This window comes from Chrysochloris asiatica, unplaced genomic scaffold, assembly GCF_000296735.1.
Source record: "Chrysochloris asiatica unplaced genomic scaffold, ChrAsi1.0 scaffold00115, whole genome shotgun sequence".
NCBI lineage: Eukaryota > Metazoa > Chordata > Mammalia > Afrosoricida > Chrysochloridae > Chrysochloris > Chrysochloris asiatica.
Window position 1 is genome coordinate 10,461,031 of NW_006408633.1, and position 17,249 is coordinate 10,478,279.

Consider the following 17,249-nt stretch of genomic DNA (forward strand, 5'->3'; position numbering starts at 1 on the left):
TGCTTGGTGAATGAGGTGGTGAACCAGCCAGACGCATACATTCTTGATTCTATGGTCCTCATCAGAAGGAGCAGCTGGAACTGGGCTGCCAGGTGAGTATACATTTAAGATTAGCTTTAAACCATGTGTTTATATGCAGAGGAAATGTTCTGGAAATATACAAACCAAACTGCTAAGGAATGGGAAAGCTAAGCAAAGGAGAAATCTCTCTCTATCCTTCTCTTTTGTTTGAGTTCTTTTGGGGGGCGGGCAGTAAATGTATTTGGTGTCCTGGTGTGGCTCTGTGGGCTAATGTTTCAGACTGCAAAGTCCTTTGAACTGCAAGGTCAGTGGTTCAAGCTCACCAGCTGCTCCTTGGAAACCCTCTACAGGGTCGCTATGGGTGGGAAACAACACTATGGGTCGGAAACAACTCGACGGCACTTAACAATATCAGCAAATGTATTTGTGTATTACTTTGGAGATTTTAACAAACACCTTTATTTATTTTTTTCTTAAATGTTTTTATTGTGAATTATGTGATAGTTTACATGGGAGAACATTAATTTTACATTCATTCGATCATATATCATCTCATTGCCATGGTTACAATCACCTCCAAGCAATCCTTCCCCCGTACCCCCCAGGTCTTCAGCACACAGTCACTTTCCCTCTCTGGATCTAAAGTCTCCAGCTGCTCCATCACTCCATGTCATCATCTCTGGCTCCGTTTCAGGCATCACTGCTTCTCTGGGTAGGGTCCTGCTCTCTGCTCTTCTCCCTTGATGGTCCTAGGGACCTCCGCTCCTAGACTGAAAAGTTAATCACTCCCGTCCTTGCTATAAAACGTCCACCTTTACATTTCCAACCCTCACAATCAGTCCTGATAACAGTTATTCACTATTGTATTACAAGAGACCCGCCTGCATTTCATTGCATCAGCCCCGCCTAGTCAGATTGAATACTACTCACTGGAGATTCTACCTTCCTCCAGGCCCTCTGGATCTAGGTTCCCTCTTGAAAGCTTGTAAGCCAGTCACTTCTTGCCTTTGTAGCCTCCCACCCCCCATTTTGGGTAGCCAATGTCCAAGTTGTCCATCCCTGTCTACTCTGTGTGTCTGGAGGGGGTGGAGATGATTCTTGCTGTAAGGACTTGTTCCCTCTTTTGAATTACTGCTTCCATAGGTGTTAAAGCACCTTTATTTTTATTTAAAATGAATATTCTAAAACTTCTACTCTGAAATGAGAAAGGGAGAATCTTACTGACTATATATGTTATCCATCAGCTATTATTGAACTGAGTATTAAAGCAAATGTGCCCAGATGTCATCTCCAGGCTGTGGAGTGACATGTCACAAGTTTGGTTGATACTCACCCTGTTTCATTTATGTGGTCACTGGTTGGAGGGACTGAGCCAGATGCGTAATCAGGTGGTGGGAAGGTTTGGAGAAGAGGGTTGTTGAAGGAAGTCTGTAATAAGCAGAGTTTGGTTTGGATAAGAAAACAGGAAGCTCCTTGATTAAAAAGAAGGGGGAAAATAATATAAATCCTGCAAAGATACGAAAAAGAAAGGGACTCAAGAAATGGAGCCTTGTCCCCAGGCAGGAGCCTCCTGGAACCTGGCTGGTATTGGCTTGTGCTTGAACTGATTGCCACCAGAGCGGGAGGACTAGGGAGAGCACTGGGCCAAACTCTCCATAGCCTGCTAAAGAGCAGTCCTTAGAACTGATTCACGGCCCAGCTCTATCACTCAGGAACTGTAGACATCAGCATCTTTTTGTTAGGTGCTGCCATAGAGTCAGTTCCGGCTCATAGAGATGCTATGCACAACACAACGAAAACACTGTCTGGTCCTGCGCCATCCTCACAATTGTTAGGCTTGAGTCCATTGCTGCTGCCGCTGTGTCAATCCATTGTGTTGGATGTCTTCCTCTTTTTCACTGACCGCCACTTAACCAGGTATGATGTCATTCTCCTATAACATGTCTGAAATACGAGAGATGAAGTCTGGACATCTTGACTACTAAGGAGCATTCTGACTGTACTTCTTTCAACACAGATTTGTTTGTTCTTCTGACAGTTCATGGTACTTTTAATGTTCTCCAGCATATTTCAAATGCATCCATTCTCCTATGGTCTTCCTTATTCATTGTCCAACTTTCACATGCATATGAGACAGTGGAAAATACTATGCCTTTGGGTTAAGCACACCTTAGTCCTCCAACTGATATGGTTGCTCTTTAACACTTTAAAGAGCTCTTGTGCAAAAGATTTGCCGAATCATCATCTACATCTATATCTGCCTCGTGAGAAAGGGCCCTGGTAGTACAGTGGGTTCCAAGTTGGGCTGCTAACAGAAAGGTCAGCAGTTTGAATCTGTCCACCACTCTGCAGGATAAAGATGAGTCTGTCTGCTCCCTTAAAGATGTACAACCTTATAACCCTATACAGGCTTGCTATGGGTTGGGACCGACTCCTCAGCACACAACCACCACCACTACACCTCATGAGAAGGGACCATCCCTACCATAGCTGCTAGCACTTCATAGCTTATGAATGTGGCTGTTCATTGCAAGGGTACCAACAGAGTAATTATCTCACAGAATTATGATAAAGTGTCAACAGGAAAATAATGTCAAATGGAGAAACACTTTGGAGGCACTCCTGGGGGGACAAAGAGATGAGAAGTTGGAGGTGAAATAGCCCCATGTACTTCTGAGATCGTATAATAGCCCAGAAGTTAGGAGCACAGCATCTGCAACCCAATTAATTCACAGTGCCTGGGCTTCATTCTCACCTCTTCCACCTCGTTGTTCCTGCTCCTGTTATCAGTTGCTTCTGTACAAATTGGATAATGATAGTACTTTCTACATTGATGTGTCTTAAAAATTAAAAGAATAAAACATTGTCAAGCAATTAGAAGGTGGCACATGGGAAGCTTCCTAAGAGCACTTTAAACCAGTAAACCAGTTGCCCTTGACTTGATCCTGACTCTTGGTGACCTCGTGTGTGTCAGAGAAGAACTACATTCCCTAGGATTTTCAATGGCTGGTTTTTCAGAAATAGATCACCAGGCATTTGGTCTGAGGCACCTCTAGATGGACTCAAACTTCCACCCTTTCAGTTAGCAGGTGAACACATTAACCATTTATACCACCCATCAATTCCAAGATCATTTAGGAATAATCACCGTTATTGGTAGTAATGTGATGCTTGCTTTTTCAGGACCACAGATGTCTGTAATAGAATCTTCTCCATCACAGTTAGCCACAACATAGCCATAGATTCCAAGACCAACACTCTCATCGATCACTTCAAACTCATCTAAATGTATTAATTCTAAAGTGATTTTATTCCTCCCACCAGATGTCAACTACTTGAAGGCAAACTGAAAGGTTAGGCTGAGTTGGGCAGTAGTGTTTTGTCTCTCTCAGGCCTGACTGTTTACCACTTAAGCCCTGGCTGGCCAGAGCCAAAACAAGCACATATCAATGCAAACCTGCCAAGGACTTCACAGGCTGTTCTTTATAAACACAACTGATAGAGGTGTAAATACTTTGTAGCAATTGACTTCTGCCTTTGTAAAGCTTCCATTTCCCGGCAAACATAGCTGGCACACAGCAAAGTGTTTGGCCAGGCATCAGCCAACTGTCATCCCCAGAAGGCTCATGCATATGGAAATGACTTTGTTTACACCACAGCCCCTCCATTACAACGGCATCTCCTGTAGCAAGGAAATCAACCAAACTTTCCCCAAGACCACTGTTATTTATTTTATACTGCTTACCAGACACAGACTCTCAAAAATAATCCAATATTGCAAATGTTGCCTGCCATCTTTGTCCAAGAAACATCCAGAAGGCCCAACTCTGTTTTGAAAGTGATTTTAAAAGACAAAACCAGATTATGGAGTATTTGCTGATATTTCACAAGGGAGCACAGGGCTAGTAGTGTGATGACTGGGACCTTGCCAAAATCAGTTATAACTCTAATCCTATTCTCCTCACACCAAATTAAGGAAGGTAGCCAGGACACTAAAAACTTTCTAGAAACTTCTCTCATTAAACTCTAAAGGAAATGCAAAAAAAGAAAACCCCACCAGTTATACCTAAGGACTACTTGCTCCTCAGAAACCCTATACAGGGTTGGTATGGGTGGGAACTGACTCGATGGCACTTAACAACAAGTTTAGAAAGGTTGGGAAAGGAGAAATGGAAACAAGAAACATCCAGAGGGAGTGGAATAAGTCTTATTACATGGAGGGGGTCCCAAACAAAGATGAAACCAAGTGTACGACTTGTTCAATGTAACACTGATGATCTGCTCTGTAAACTTTCACCCAATTCACAGTAGAGTTTAAAACAAAACACCAGTTTGCTTGGGTTATTTATAATCCCTTCTGGGTCATTCCCTGAGGTACCTGTCCCCCTTTCCCCAACGATGTACACTCCTCTATAAAAATTCAGGATCTCCAAATTCCCCAGTTGCTATTTGTGAAGGATTTTTTACCCCATAAAGCTGCTTCTTTGCCTAGAAAACACAATTGCCTTCTCAGCCTTGGAGTGTAAGCTACTCTCTCTGCCTAAGTCACAGGGATTGCTATAAACACACCCATAGCTCCTAAACTCGGGGTTAGGAACTGGCTGGGACGGGTGGGTTCCATGATTGACGCAGCGAGGAGAAGGGAGCTCTGGGAAGGTTTCGCTGTCTCGGTATAGCATGCAGCGCCAGGCTGGCTAGAGAGGGTGCCGAATGTTTTTGATTTGAAGCAGGGAGGAAACTCGAAAGCCAGACATCACGACAGACATGGATCGGGTTCTGAGACAGACGGGCTGTGCTGAGGCCCCCACCCCTGCCTGGACGTCTTTATTAGTGAGCTGGGACTGGAGGCCAGTGAGCCGCTGGCTAATGACAACAGCAGATGTAGTTGTGGCAGCGTGGTGGGCCTGGGGCTAGTGAGCAGCCACAAGCTTAAGGCAACAAAAGAAAGGCTAAGGAAAGCAGGAAAGCTAAGGTGGATCAGGGCAGGGAGGCCTCTGCTTAGAGTCAGAGCTGGGAAGTCCTAGATTTGTCAAGTGTTAGTCTTGAGTCTCCCTATTCCTCACTTGTAGAAGGGGACCGAAGGTGAATCCTGATGTGGTTATAGACAGTAAGTCAGTTTTGTCTAATGCCTCATTCCATGCCTGGCACATATGTTTTCAATAAATAAACTGAAATAGGAGGAGTTAGGGGAGTCCTGGATCAAACTCTTGCCTCCCTTCCAAAAGAGCAGTGGCTAGAAATGGACCTGAAATCTTCTCTGTATTCTAGTCCCAGCTCAGACACTCAGGAACTGTGCATATCAGCATTTACACTGGGAAAAAGGAGCTCTGGTAGTATAGTGGTTACGAGTCGGGCTGCTAATCTCATGGTCAGCAGTTTGAAACTACCAGCAGTTCCGCAGGAGAAAGATGAGGCTTTCTGCTCTTGTAAAGATTTACTGCCTCAGGTCGCTATGAGTCGGGTCTGACTCCACGGCACACCACCACCACCAACACGCTGGGAAAGTTTAGATAATAACGGTACCTGCTTACCTCCTGAAAGGAAACCTGCCGTCACTGTGGGTTAGACCTTGGGCTGCTAAATCACTCAGTCAGCAGTTTTCGGAAACCCTACAGTGGCTGTTGAGTCGGAATTGACTTGATGGCAGTGAGTTTTAGGTACATGTCTCCTGAGACGGAGTCCTGGTGGTGGCACTGCAGAAAAAGCACTGGACTGTAAGGTCATTTGTTCAAACTCACCAGATGCTCCTTGGAAACCCTATACAGGTTTACTATGAGTCAGAATCGATTTGACAGCACTTAACAACAATCACCTCCTGAGAGGGTTGATGTAGGTGGGACGCCATCCCTAACATACCACCCTGGGACTGTGGGTTTCACGACTGAGCACACCAATGGAGTTCTCTCACAAAATGGTAACAGAGACAACAGGAAGCTATTCTGTAGAGATCAGAGTTCTAGGCAAGCAGTAATTGTTATTATCTGTTTGTTACCATCTGTGTGGCCGACAGCAGGTAATTTAGGCAATGGAGGCTCAGTTTTCTCATCTCTAACAGTAGTGAGGTTGGCCCAGGGTCCGGCAGTGTTTCGTTCTGCTGTGCATAGCATAGGGTCGCTATGAGTTGGTACCGACTCGACAGCACCTAATAACAACAACAATGGAAATGGAATAACTACCTTATACGATTTTTTAAAGGATTAAAGGAGATCATTTATAATCTGGCACATTCTAATTGCTTTTCCTTCTCCCCCTACCTCTCCATCCCTCCCCAACCTACACACATCCCTGCCTTCCCTTTCCCAGGTGACAAAGGAGGTAGGGAGTTAGGAGGGCACAGCTCAGCAAGAAAGCTGGAGAAGCCTGCACTCGAGGTTGGCAGACACAAAGGGAATAGGGTGAGCAGTACACGAATAAGAAATGGGAGTGCAGAGCCCATGTGAAAACTATTTACCTTGTTTACTTCCAAAACATGGGTAAAAGCATTGTTGAATATATTAAGATTAGCCTCCCACCCACTGGACATTGTTATACATTCATCAAGAAGGAATAGAAATAGATGTGACTAGACACCAGTCCTTGGAGATACTTGGCACTGTGTTTGATATGAGATGCTTTTTGAATTATATGTTAGGATCTCCCACCCTCCTCAGAGGTTAAGTTCGACTTGCAATGTAGAAAATTACCCTCCAGCTAAAGGTTTGGGACATCACCAGAAGCCCTGTCAAGAAGAGTCAGGTGTTTACCCAGGGAGAAACCAGGTGGGAAAGCCAGGCCCTCATTAGATATTCATTTCAGCTGCTAGCCTGTGGTCACAGGTTCCCATATATATAGCTTTGTTGTTGTTGTTAAGTGACATCCAGTCGGTTCTGACCCACAGCGACACTGAACAGGGTTTCCGAGGCTATAAATCTACGGGAGCAGAAAGCCTCATCTTTCTCCTGTGGAGCAGCTGGTGGTTTCAAACTGCTGGACTTGCAGTTCGCAGCCTGATTCATAACCACTATGCTACCAGAGCTCCTTTATATATGCAGCAATAGCCCCCAAATGAAGTGATATAAAGGAATGCTGGTGTGAGCAGCCATCGAGTCCATTTCGGACTCACGGTGACGCCATGTAACACAGCAGACTGCCCCATTGGGTTTTCTTGTCTGTAATCTTTCCAACAGATCACCCAGTCTTTTCCCCGCTGGAAACACCGGGTGGGTTCCAACCTCCAACCCTTTGGTTAGCAGATTAAGTACTGAACTATTACACCACTGGGCCGCCTTATGAAGGAATATATAGTCAGAAGACATCCATTCAGGTCCTTTGTGTGAACTTGAGGAGATCACCCAAAATTCTGAGATTGTTTTTTTTCATCTGTAAATGGTAGTAAACCTCCCCCACTTAGTCCCCTCCCGCTCCTGCTTCACGGGGTATCCTGAGGATTAACTGAAGGCAGGTACATGAAAGCACTACTCAAACAAATGTAAGGTGTGATTATTTGCCCATAAAGATGGTGACTCACTCAGCTTGCATGAAAGGTCTCCCAGCCCCAGTTGCAAGCAGATGAGAGGCCTAGCAGGTTTAGCACATGTACTTGTGGCAAAAGCACCCTGGGAGTGGCTCCTGGAATGCTCTGAGCTTCTACAAGAATGAGGTGAACTTTCTGAAAGCAGTATACCCCAAGGTTTGCCAAATAAGCTATGTGTGGAGAAACCTTGCCGGCTTTGCTGAGAGATGTTCCAACAGCACAAAACGTACAGTCAGACATGTCTAAAGTTTTCCTGGGGGACCCTGAAGGAAAAAATCACAGGAAATCTACTCCTCTTGAATATACAGCAGAAACGAAACTTCACAGCACTTACTGTAGGCTGCAGCTGCCTTTGATGAGCTATTTAACTTGCTGTGTCTGTCTGTTTCTTCATCTGTAAAACTGGGATGGTAGAACACACTGCATTGGTTTGGTGTGTGATTTAAGAGACAGCCCCTGGCAGGCATAATGCCTGACTTCCTCGTTAAGTGCTGTTGAATAAGTTCTGACTCACAGCCACCCTGTGTCCTGTTTCTGAGGAGTGACTGGTGGGTTTAAGCTGCCAACCTTGCAGTTAGCAGTCCAGTGCTTATTGTACAGCACTGCACCAGGACTCCTGCATGCTCAACAAATACAAAATACTTTGTGTGAAGGGCAGAAGGTTAACATTTGAAGAAAAAACCAAGTCAGGCCATGAGATCAGAAGAACTAGGTAGTACCCAGCTACCATTACTGAATGTTTTGATCAAAGAATCTATATCAAAATCCTGACCAAAAAAGGGAGAAACTGAGGAACAGCATTTGAAATTTCCGTGGAATCCAGATTTTCTAGAACCGCAGGCTAGATGAAACAACCCCCGAAACTATTGCTCTGAGGTAACTTTTAAACCTTAAACCAAAAATATCCCCTGAAGTTTTTAAAATAATCATTTAGCTTAACTTGCAAAGACTGTTTTGAACATTGGGCTCTTTTAAGGAACTCTCTGGGATCAAATAGACAACAGCAACTCAAGAAGTTTATGTTAACGGAAGAGGAACAATCTTGAGGAATGGTACCAATGTAGAAATTGTTGAATTGATGTATGTTCTGGTGGGTAAACTTTTAACACAATAACAAACAAAGGGCAGCCATGTACTCTTTAGAAATGAGGATTTATTGTACTTGAAATAAATTAATTACAGTTTAAGCCAAAGCACAAGGGGCTTTTTAAAGTGCATCTGTCACTCACTGTCACGTAGTGTTTCTGAAGCGTAACCACCCATTGCCATGACTCACCTGGGCTGAGAAAGCAACCCAATGTCATTGCCATAAGCTGTTTACACAAATCACACCAAAATCAATGATTTTCTTTTTCTATATCTGATGCAACAATTGTAAAATTATACAGTCTCACAATTACTCAGTCTGTGGCTGAGAGATTTTAGTCGACAGCTGTGCTACACTCACCCAATACACCATACCCATCCTGCGTCAGGAGAATCTGCGCCTTTCAGCAGTCTTTCTGCCAATGTAAGCTTACATGCCAGCTGTACAGAGAACATTTTCATACAATCGCTTTTTTTAAAAAAACACAACCTAGTTTTTTCTTTGAGGTGGGCAGGATATCCCTCCTCCTTCAAAGGAAGAAATCTAGGCATCCTTCAGGTTGGAAAGGCATTCTGAAAAGAACAGTGTCATAGAAAGTGTCCCTGACATGCAAATCATACTGACAACAATAATTCTTCCTCTTTTGGGGGGCATGGAAAGCATGTGGGTGCCTAATCTGGTTTTCCGTTTCCACTATCAATCACATCAGTATAATATTTTGGGACACTACCATTGCTCATCATTTACAAGGTGGTTAAGAACAAAAACCACCAAGGCGATGATGCCCTCCCCACTCATTCCAAAGAAAAAGGCGTAGAGTATATTTCACATATTCAGAGCATGGCTCGGTGGGCTCCTTGAAGCCGCATCAATTCTGTCCTGCTCAGAACAGCGCTTCTGTTTCTGCAACAGTGGCACAGGTCCTCTTGGCATCTCTGCTCCAGCCCTTTCTGGAACCCTGGATCACTGCCAGCATTCAGCGTTCCTGTGCTGGAAGAACCTTAGGCCCTCTTCCTGGGAAGACCAAGCCCCCTAGAGTACCCCTGCTTCAGACAGAGGTGACAGTCCTCACTTTGGCAGACAGGGCCTGCTTGAACCTCCTCTTCAGGTCCTGCATGTTGGGTGACTTGGGCCTGGGGATGAGGGAGGTCCTTCGCTTCTCCGGCGTGCTGCTAGGCTGCTGTTTGTGGCTCACTTCTTTGCACAGCACGTGGAAGGCGTTGTACACATCATTGTAATTCTCGCTGACGGATACCTCATAAAACGAGCAGCCCAGCATGCTGGCCAGCTGTAGTCCAAGCTGAGGGTCCACCTGCTTGATGTGCAAAAGGTCAGCTTTGTTAGCCACAACCACCACAGGCAGCCGGGTGCCCAGGTGTAACTGCTGGACTTGCTGGTGGAGCTGACCAATGAGTTCATAGCTCTTGTAATCGGTGATGGAGAAAACGATCACTACAGCATCAGCCCAGCGAATGCACCTATTCATCTGTTCGCTGCAGTTCAAACTATTCTCATGGACCTGAAAAAGAAGGGTGATGGTCCAGTAAGCCGAGAGTGCCGCATAAAGCCCTGGCGTGGTTACACAGAGAATCCCGGTAATGCCAGGTTACAGGCCATAAACAAGTTAGATCCCCACACACTTCAGCCTTCCTGACACTATGTTGATCCAGCTGCACAGAGTTGGAATAAATAACAGTGCAGCTCACCACACGCAAGTGGAAAATTGACCTGCAGAGAACGCCATGCAGAGAGACTTTGTAGTTGCACAAAATGGGAAATTAACTGGCTAGACAGTAAGTCTGGGGAAGTAAAGATAGGAGCTGGAAGCATTTAAACCTGGATAACTGCCCAGTTCAAGAAGGGGGGAGGGGGGAATCCCACTAACATGGCTTTTTTGTCTAGAGAGTAACTTTCTACACTATAATAGTGATTCTACCTATTGGAAACTATACTTCCCATGTTTGATTTTTAACAACTAATACAATTTGTTTTTCTGTACCTGATGCAACAGTCTGAAATACTACAGTGTTATGATTACTCAACAGTCTGCACACAACACATGCCCTACAAACCATACCCATCCTGTTTCAAGAGAAACCACGCCTTTCTGCAAATGCAAGCTTACAGATGTATGTTTGGAGAAAAATCTGGCCCTTAAACACTTTTTGTGTTTTATATATACATATATATATATATATTTTTTTTTTCTTTTTTCCTGAAAGTTGGATTTTTCCAAAGACACATGTGCCTTTTTAGCCATAGGAAGGAAAACCTTACCAGTCACAGTGTATTTGGTTTGGTTTTTTCTGATGTGTTGAATCCTCCTGGGGGACCATTTCTGCCCTTTAGCCAAACCTCCCAAATTAACCATTGGCTATGGTAGCGCAGTGGTTACAAATCGGGCTGTGAACCTAAAGGTCAGCAGTTGGAAACTACCAGCTGCTCCACAGAAGAAAGATGAGGCATTCGCTCCCGTAAAGATTTAGTCTCGGAAACCCTGTACAGGGTCACTATGAGTCGGAACCGACTCCACAGCACATAAAAACAACAACAACATGACTGACCAGAACCCAGATAATAATCGAAGCATCAGACAATATGTAAAAGTCTAGACCTGACTCCCAAATTTCTTTCCTTATTAGGGATTAGGTACTTTGAAAACAATCAAACAATTCCACAGCCAAGTCGAGTCCTCTTACACCCATCACTGAAGAGTTTCTCACCTGAATACCTGGAGTATCTTGAACCTGAATAGCCAGGGTTTCACCCTCTATTTGGACTTGTCTGGTATAGAGATTACCTATGAAGACAAAGGAAAAAACAAAGATGATGTTTCTTCTTTTTGCATAGCTTTGAAATCATTTGTGCTTTTTTAAATTACAAAAACAGGTACCAAAGGCACAAAAATAAACTCTACTTCATTTCTTCTATTTAATGGATATAATCAGATTTCTTAAATCTAATTTTTTAAACCCATGTCTGTGGATTTATTAAAACCACAGTGAAGTTTATAAGTTGTTTTGAAACCTGCTTTAATTTGAAATGTAACTTCCTTGGAGTGTACATTTTCTCACTCACTGTGTGGGATTTGTATTTTTAGCAGTTTATCACTCTGAATAAACTTCTATTTTAGGTATTAGATATCATGGCTCTATATGGCAAATATTGTTAGTAAATGCAGAACCAAACTTAGTAAGTAGAACAGAAATTGACAAGGTAATAGCCAAATCCATATCAAAGCAGAAGACTGCCCTGTCTTATCTGGGGATGGTTTATATAGCTCATTCCAAATAATCTCCTATAGGTACTGCATGTGGTCAGAGAAATCCAGCAATTTGCTTACAGATCATAGGCAGAAAGCCCCTTAGCTTCTCCAAAGGCAATTCCTAATCATGGGGATCTGAAATAGCTGCCCTCTCATTTATCCAGAAACTTGTCTCCAAAAACCCGACCATCTAGTTATTTCTTCTTTGTTAAGGGAACTTAAAAAGAGGTTTACAACCGCTGTCCTTTGGCCTTTGCTTTAAAAGGTCACCTCGGAAAGGCAGCCAGCAGAGAGGGAGGAGGGGGAGGAGTTGGCCAGCTCTTTTTTTTTTTTTTTTTATGACTTTTGCAGGAGTGTATTGGAGGGAGAGGCTCTTGAGTACAAAGGGTGCTTCCAACTGGGGTCCCTATAGTTAAAACATACTGAAGGGAATACTTTCAGGCACTTGATAAAACGATGAATGGGCTTGGAATGTGCCCAGATGACAGTTATGGAAGGGGTACATGGGGTGGGGGTGGGGGGTTGGAAGTGGCTTAGACTGTCACTCTGAAGGAACCTGCTTGGGAACTGCTGAAAATCGGAACGGCGGTACTGGTACATATGTACTTCCTCACCTGCATTTCTTTCATAGTCACCGATGAATCGTTTGGTGAGGAACCGCACCACCAGAGCTGGAGGTCAGAAAAAAGAAATCAGAATGGGTGAACAAGACGTTACACTGGTCTCTAGCCTACTGACAGCCCAGAAAACAATGGTCAGAGGGAAAGCCATAGACGGTCAAGTGACATTCCAACCCCCAAAATTCCTCGATCTTCCTCTCAAGGACCAGGGAGAGGGGGTAGGAAGGCACCCTAAGATATGGTTCTGTCCAGCTGCAAGCGTCATTTGGCCCATCCCCTCTTCTGAGTTGGGCTGAGCCACACCGAAGTCTTGTTGCAGACAAATGTCTTTCCTAACCTTAAAGACCCCCCTCCAGACTGACTCGACCCCTGTGCCACAAAGTTTTGACCCCAGTTGTGCCCGGAAGGTGGCCTGGCCATGCTGGATCCCAGTACCCTCACCTGTAGGTGCGGGTTGGAAGCTCTGGTGCCTAAGGTCCCTCCCTGAGTGGCAGCGGATCAACAGGAGGGGTGTGGGCAGCCCAGCTGCAGCGCCACCTTTCCCCACACGCCTCGGTTACCCGCAACTCCCAGCGGGAGTCGTGCCTCTTGCCGCCTCTCCCCCCTCCCCCCCGCCCCCCGCCCCTAGCCAGCCCCAAAGAAGAGCCGAGCATGAGGTCTCACCCGTCTTGCCCACACCGCTGGCCCCCACCACCGCGATCTTGACCAGGCGGCGGCCCGCGGCTCCTAGGCAGTAGTCTGCGGCAGCGGCGCTGCCTGGAGCCGGGTACTCGGCGATGGTGCACATGTTCTGAATGAGACGCATCACCTCTCCAGGGACTGCAGAGTGAGGAACCGGACTTGAGGGCCTGAGGAGGCTCGTGCTACCGCGGAGCAGCGGGGAGAAGCGAGCCGGCCACTCCGCGATCCCAAGTACCGGAGAGGACTGACGGGGGAGAGCTATTCTATGCACTCAGGCTGTGCGCTGGAGCTGAACCCGGCCGCGCGGGCAGTTTTCTCCTAGGCTGGCCACGCCCCCGCCTCCTGACGCCAATCCGGGGGCTCCCTGTGAAGCTCCGCCCCCGGCGCCGCGCCTAGCGCTCCGCGCCCCAGGGGGCGCAGGGAGCCTGTGAGGGGCCCCGTGAGCCTCGGGAAAAGTGGGGCAGCGGTCGGAGGCTCAGCCTATGGCGGGTGCCTCTCGGGGTCCCGCAGCGCTAGCACGGGGCTTAGGCTGTGGGGGTGCCTCCGGCACTGGGAGGGGGAAGAGACCCTCACACTGACCAGGAGATGCCTCTCTGCTGGCTCGCCCAGAAGGGCGCTATGCTACCGTCCACCCGAATTCCCGAGAGAGCCTCTCCATTCCAACCGCGTCCACTCCCACACCTGCAATACCTGACCTCTCAGCCCACTCAGGGGTGCCTGTCCGCCTGCGAGTGCCTGGACCCGGGAGTGCGGGAGTCTCTGGCATCCATGACCATAGATTTGGGTACAATTGCAGTCATGACAAAGACTCCATTCTCAGTCCCCCTGAAGTGCAATCATTGTCCTTAGGGTAAACTAATGTTACCCAGTTTGCTGTAGACTCAAGTTCTCTGACTCAAACTCGTGTGGTCGTTGTCATGTACCGTACGCCTCTATCCAGTGCAAGAAATAATTATGGAACATGTGTCTTAGTACAGTCTCAGCTCCCCCAAGAGCTGCAAACCGGAAGTAAACAATTACGCAGCTGTAATGTCTGAGGGTACCAACTCCAAACTTCAGTCCCATACATCATCCTCAGGAACATGACTCCCAATGCAACATTCTGTCTTGTGACTGCAGGAGGCCCTCAAGCTGCCCACCTCCTGATCCTTCCCACTTGTGGGCACCCAAATATGCCAGAGGCTTTAACCCTGTGAGCAAGTGACAACAGATATTGTGGCTTGGGTCTGCACCAACACTGAAGGTTGAAATGCAAAATAAAAACCTATAAGACATCTAGTTTGCACCTTACCCTTGAATTCCCAGAGTAAGAGAGGGCATCAAAAAAATTCATGAACAAATAGAATGAAAAGATAAGAATGTTTCCACGAACTTTTGAAAACCTCCTTGTATATGACAGAATTTAAGATGCTGACCCAGTGCAGATTCTAAAATGAACTTTCTTTATATGTTTTGTTGCTATTGTTGTTGTTGTTGTTATGTGCCGTGGAGTTGTTGCTATTAGGTGCCATCAAGTTGGTACCGACTCACAGCAGAACAAAACACTGCCCAGTCCTGGGCCAACCTCACTACTGTTGCCACACTTGCGTCCATCGATACTGCCACTTGGCCAATCCATCTTGTTGGGGGTCTTCCTCTTTTTCTCTGACCCTCCACCTTACCAAACATGATATCCTTCTCCAATGACTAGTCCCTCCTGACAATATGTCCGAAGTATGAGAGACAAAGTTTGGCGACCTTGGCCTCTAAGGAGCGGTTTCAAGCAGGAGGCCAACTGTGCTGGAGGATGACACTGCCAGATGGGTGAGACCAAAATGACTGCAAAATTTCTGTGCAGTGTTTCAACGGACATTATTTTTTTTAAATAAAAAATAGCCCTTTCGTTAGTTATAACAACAAAAAACATTTTTGTAAGCCTAGCTTGCATGTATCAATAATCCTACAATTCTAAAACACTATGCTAATTTACTTTTTGACCCTACTAATGCACTCACCAGGAGTCCTGGTGTGGTGCTGTGGAATAATGCATTGGACTGCAAGGTCGGTGGTTCAAATTCACCAGCTGCTCCTCTGAAACCCTATACAGGATCACTATGAGTTTTCGAACCGCCTTGAAGGCACTTAACAAGAACAGTGTACTCACCACCACTTGTCTGTCATACTGTGGTTACTTTCATGCTTCTGCGATGCTGAAAGCTATGCCACTGGGATTTTAAATACCAGAAGAGTCACCGATGGTGGGCAGGTTTCAGCAGAGTTTCCAGACTAAGACAGACTAGGAAGAAGGAGAAGCAGACCACTTCTGAGCGGTTATGTTGTTGTTGTTAAGTGCTGTTGAGCCAGTTCCGACTCATAATGACTCTGTATCTGGCTTCAGAGGAGTGGCTGCTGAGTTTAAATTGCAGTTAACAGTCCAGTGCTTATTCTACAGCATGCAGCAGGACTCCAACCTTATGAGTAGCAGTGGACTGTTGTCAGACATAGTGCTGGAAGGTGAACCCTTCAGGTTGGATGACACTCAAAATATGACTGAGTCTATTTTTTGTGTCTACCTCCTCAAAGTAGAGTTGACCTTAATGACGTAAATGGGGCAAATCTTTTGGAACCTTCATTTGCTAACGTGGCACAACTCAAAATAAGAAGAATTAGTGCAAACATCCATTAATAATTAGAACATGATATGTACAAGTATCAATCTAGGAACATTGGAAGTTATCAAAAAATGAAATGAAATACATAAAGGTCGATATCCTAGGAATCAGTGAGATGAAATGGACTGATATTGGACAATCAGAATCTGGAAACAACAAATTGAAGAGGAATGGTGTCACATTCATCATCAAAAAGAGAACTTCAAGATCTGTCCTGAAATACAATGCTGTCTGTGGTAGAATATCCATCCATATGTCTACAAAGAAAACCAGTAAATACAACTATTATTCAAATTTACATACCCATCACTAAAGCCAATGATGATTAAATTTAAAAAATTCTACCAACTTCTTCATTAAATTGATGAAACATGCAATCAAGATGCATTGGTGTCATATAAACTATCACTCAATTCACAATAAAAACTTTTTTTGAAAGTTATTATCTAAATTTAAAAGAAGATGCATTGTTAATTACTGGTGATTGGAATGTAAAAGTTGAAAACAAAGTGGAAGGGTCAATATTTGGGAAATATAATTTTGGTGATAAGATATGTTGCTGGTGATCACATGATAGAATTTTGCAAGCCCAAGGGCTTACTCAATGCATTAACATTATCATTTAATAATATTAACAAGGACTATTTATGTGAACCTCACCAGATGGAATACATAGTTGTTGTTGTTAAGTGCTGCTGAGTTATTTCCATGCATGGTGACCCTGAAGCGACAATGGAGAACCTCTGTATCATCAGTCAAAACAAGACCAGAGACCATCTATGGAATAGATCATCAATTGTTTATAAGCAAATTCAGGCTGAAGTTGAAGAAAATTAAAACATATCTATGAGAGCTAAATTATGACCTTGAGTATATCCCACCTGGAACTAGAAACCAGCTTTAAGAACAGATTTGCTACATTAGGCACTAAGGACCGAAAACCACAAGAGTTGTGGCGTGACTTCAAGTACATGATACACGAAGAAAGCCAATGGTCATTAAACAGGAAAGGAAGAAAAGACAAAGAGACTCTGAAACTTGCTCTCCAGTCTAAAGATCCTAAGGTGAATGATAGACATAAAGAAATAAAAGAGCTGAACAGAACATTTCACAGGACAGCTCAAGACAACAAAGTATTATAAGGAAATGTGCACAGACTTGGAGTTAGAAAGACAAAAGAGAAGAACACACAGCATTTCTCAAGCAGAAAGAATGAAGGAAAAAAAAAAATCAAGCCTCAATTTAAAATATTGAAGAATTCTAAGGGCAAAATATTGAATTATACAAAAAGCAACAAAAGAAAATAGAAGGAATATGCAGATTCAGTATAACAAAAAGAATTGATGGATGCTCAACCATTTCAACATGTAGCATATGATCAAGACCTGATGGTACTGAAGGAAGACATCTA

At 44.7% G+C, this 17,249-nt stretch overlaps 1 protein-coding gene across 1 annotated transcript; it reads right to left on the bottom strand.

Annotated features, from left to right (window-relative positions):
- Positions 1-9,669: 9,669 nt before the first annotated feature.
- RASL11B (RAS-like, family 11, member B) lies at positions 9,670-13,405 on the bottom strand. Its single transcript, XM_006868066.1, has 4 exons — positions 13,170-13,405; positions 12,501-12,557; positions 11,345-11,421; positions 9,670-10,140 (listed from the first exon to the last, which is right to left on the bottom strand). The coding sequence occupies exons 1-4, from the start codon at positions 13,309-13,311 to the stop codon at positions 9,670-9,672; spliced, it is 747 nt and encodes a 248-aa protein (XP_006868128.1). The 5' UTR covers positions 13,312-13,405.
- Positions 13,406-17,249: the final 3,844 nt, after the last annotated feature.